At 59.5% G+C, this 2772-nt stretch overlaps 1 protein-coding gene across 1 annotated transcript; it reads left to right on the forward strand.

The window, feature by feature from the left end:
* The first annotated feature begins 221 nt into the window (after positions 1–221).
* Positions 222–1899, forward strand: NKX2-5 (NK2 homeobox 5). The gene is made up of 2 exons (XM_033006654.2): positions 222–567; positions 1277–1899. Exons 1-2 carry the CDS (start codon positions 285–287, stop codon positions 1882–1884), a joined length of 891 nt encoding a protein of 296 aa, XP_032862545.2. The 5' UTR covers positions 222–284; the 3' UTR covers positions 1885–1899.
* Positions 1900–2772: the final 873 nt, after the last annotated feature.

Below are 2772 nucleotides of genomic sequence, written 5' to 3' on the forward strand. Positions count from 1 at the left end.
GAGTGGGGATGTTTTTGAGATGTATTACTATATTAGGTGACATGGAACTTTGCATCTCTCATACCATCACTGCAATGTTGGCCAATAGAAAGCTAAAGTCACCCAAAAACTGCCTAGTCCCTCCTTCCTTTCCCTTATGGTCTGGTCCTACCTGCCTCTAGTGCACAAGTCAAGGCTACCCGCGGGAATGCTATGTGCCCCCTCCACCACTGCTCCACGTTGGCTGCTCCTCACCCACTTTTCCATGACCCTGGGCTCCGGCCGCTGCCCCGCTCTCCTCCGCAATGTTCCCTAGCCCTGTGACAACGACGCCCTTCTCGGTCAAGGATATTTTGAACCTGGAACAGCATCAGAGCGGCCTGGCCTCCATGGAGCTCTCCTCTCTGTCCTCCCCCTCCTGCATGCTGGCAACTTTCAAGCAGGAGACGTACAGCGCCGAGCCCCCGGCCCTGCCCGAGGAGCTGCCCGAGGTGCACCCGGCCAAACCCACCGCCTTCCCCGGCTCCTACTACGTTAAAAGCTACGTGGAGATGGACTCGGCCAAGGACACCAAGGCGGACAAGAAAGGTAAAGCCCGCGAGTAACGGTGCTGCTGGCCGGGGCTCGCCGGTGGCTTCCGAGCTGAGAAAAAGGGAGGGAAGGGGGAAGGCGACCCCCAGCCCAGGGCTGGGTGCTCGACCGAGGGTGGTTTGGGCTCCCCAGGGGCGGCGGGGGAAGAGGGGACAGTGCGGGGCTGTGGGCGGGAGGCACCGCGCCCGGCCTCAGGGGAGGAAGAGCATCTTCATCCCCCCCCAGGCCCTGCAGGACAAATCCACTGTGGGGTGCGTCCCGTGGCTCCCCCGGGAGGGGCCGCGGCGGCTGCCCCACGGGCCCGTCGAGGCTGCAGGGTGGTACACGATGCCTCGAGCTTGTCCCGAAATCAGGCGACAAATCAAATTTCCAATTCGCTCGGCCCATGGGGTCGGGGTGGGATTCAGTACAAAGGCTACATGCGATATATCCAGGCTGTGGCACAGGCCGTCAAAGCAGTGCACAGAGTGTATTTGTCTTCAAACAAACAAACAAAAAAAGACACAAGGAAAATTGCTAAAAAGGTACTTAAAGAGCAGGGTGAGCCACAGGAGTGGGTCGCTGCAGAAGAGCCGGGGCTCGCTCACCGTGCATGCTGTTTACTGAACACTGCTTTTTTTTTTGTTTTGGTTTTGGTTTTGGTTTTTCCCCCCCCTCACATTCTTTTTATTCTCCTGTTTTCTTTTTCCCGTTTATTCTGCTGCAGAACTGTGTTCCCTGCACAAGAGCCTGGAGCAAGAGAAAAGAGACCTGGAGGATCCCGAGCGCCCCAGACAGAGGAAAAGGAGGAAACCTCGCGTCCTCTTTTCTCAAGCCCAAGTCTACGAACTGGAGAGAAGGTTCAAGCAGCAGAAATACCTCTCGGCTCCCGAGAGAGACCATCTAGCCAACGTCCTAAAGCTCACCTCCACCCAGGTGAAAATTTGGTTCCAGAATCGAAGGTATAAATGCAAAAGGCAGAGACAGGATCAGACCCTCGAAATGGTGGGCATCCCTCCCCCGCGGCGGATAGCCGTGCCGGTGCTGGTGCGCGATGGGAAGCCCTGCCTGGGGGAGTCTTCTCCCTACAGCTCGCCGTACAATGTCAGCATTAACCCCTATAGCTACAACGCCTACCCTGCGTACACTAACTACAACAGCCCCGCCTGCAACGCCAACTACAACTGCAACTACCCGTCCATGCAGACCATGCAGCCCTCGGCGGCCGGCAACAACTTCATGAACTTCAGCGTAGGGGACTTGAATTCAGTGCAGACGCCCATCCCGCAGGGGAACGCGGGGATTTCCACTTTGCACGGGATCCGAGCCTGGTAGAGCCGCCCCCGCCACCCAGCCTGCTCCCCTCCGGGGACCCACGGCCACGGGCGAGACGCCGGGGCCGGGGGGGGCTCCGGCCGCGCCTGCGAGCCGGTCTCGGGACGCTTCCAGGCTGCGGAGGGGGATCGGGACAGTTCAGTGGAGCATCCCGGAGGAGGCCACTAGCGCGGCGGCCACTTCCAGCGGGGAGGGCTCCGATATTTCGGCGGGGCCGGGCGGGCTCCGCGCAGGGCGGCTCGGCGCTGCCCGCAGCTCCCGGCCCCCCTCGCTCCCTCTTCCAGCGGGGCCTTCGCCCCGGTAATCCCCTTCCTTCCTTCCTGCAAAGCGGCCGGTCATTTTGCTTGACTTGTTCCCCAAAACAGCTAGGCAAGCCCTGCAACTCTCGTTTTAATTTGGGTTTGTTTGTTTGGGTTTTTTTTTGTTTGTTTGTTTGTTTGTTTGTTTTCCCCCTTTTTGATTTTTTTTTTTACCCTATGCTAATTATTATCGAGATCCACATTTAATTTTTGCACTTCCCGTACGGTCCCCGCTGTTCGGCCAGTTCAGCATCCCACCAGACCCCCAGGTCTCCCCCCTTTCGAGGCTGCTACCGCCGGCCTCTGCTGTGCCCCGCAGGCGCCCGGGGCCGGGCGGCTCCCGGCAGCGCAGGGATGAGGCCAGACCCTCCCCGGCCGAGGAATACCGACACTCCGACCTGCCAGGTCCCCGTAGGGTTATGCACTAAAGCGTCAGTTAGTATTGAAATGCACTGTCCGCCCCCGGCCCCCGCCGCCCGTTCGTACGTGTTTCCCTTTGCTGTACAAGCTGATGGAGGTCAGCGAGTTGTCATTAAAGAGAGTGGCTTCACCCTGCGCGTCCCTGGCGTTCCTTGCGCGGCCCGGGACC

The sequence above is a fragment of the Tyto alba genome, unplaced genomic scaffold (genome assembly GCF_018691265.1).
Source record: "Tyto alba isolate M040663 unplaced genomic scaffold, T.alba_DEE_v4.0 Super-Scaffold_17, whole genome shotgun sequence".
In the NCBI taxonomy this organism is placed as follows: domain Eukaryota; kingdom Metazoa; phylum Chordata; class Aves; order Strigiformes; family Tytonidae; genus Tyto; species Tyto alba.

Bases quoted from the DNA above. Each gene is read 5' to 3' on its own strand.
- NKX2-5 (XM_033006654.2), top strand. From the start codon at position 285: ATGTTCCCTAGCCCTGTGACAACGACGCCCTTCTCGGTCAAGGATATT. The intron at 568-1,276 runs GTAAAGCCCGCG...ATTCTGCTGCAG, and splicing joins CACCAAGGCGGACAAGAAAG to AACTGTGTTCCCTGCACAAG.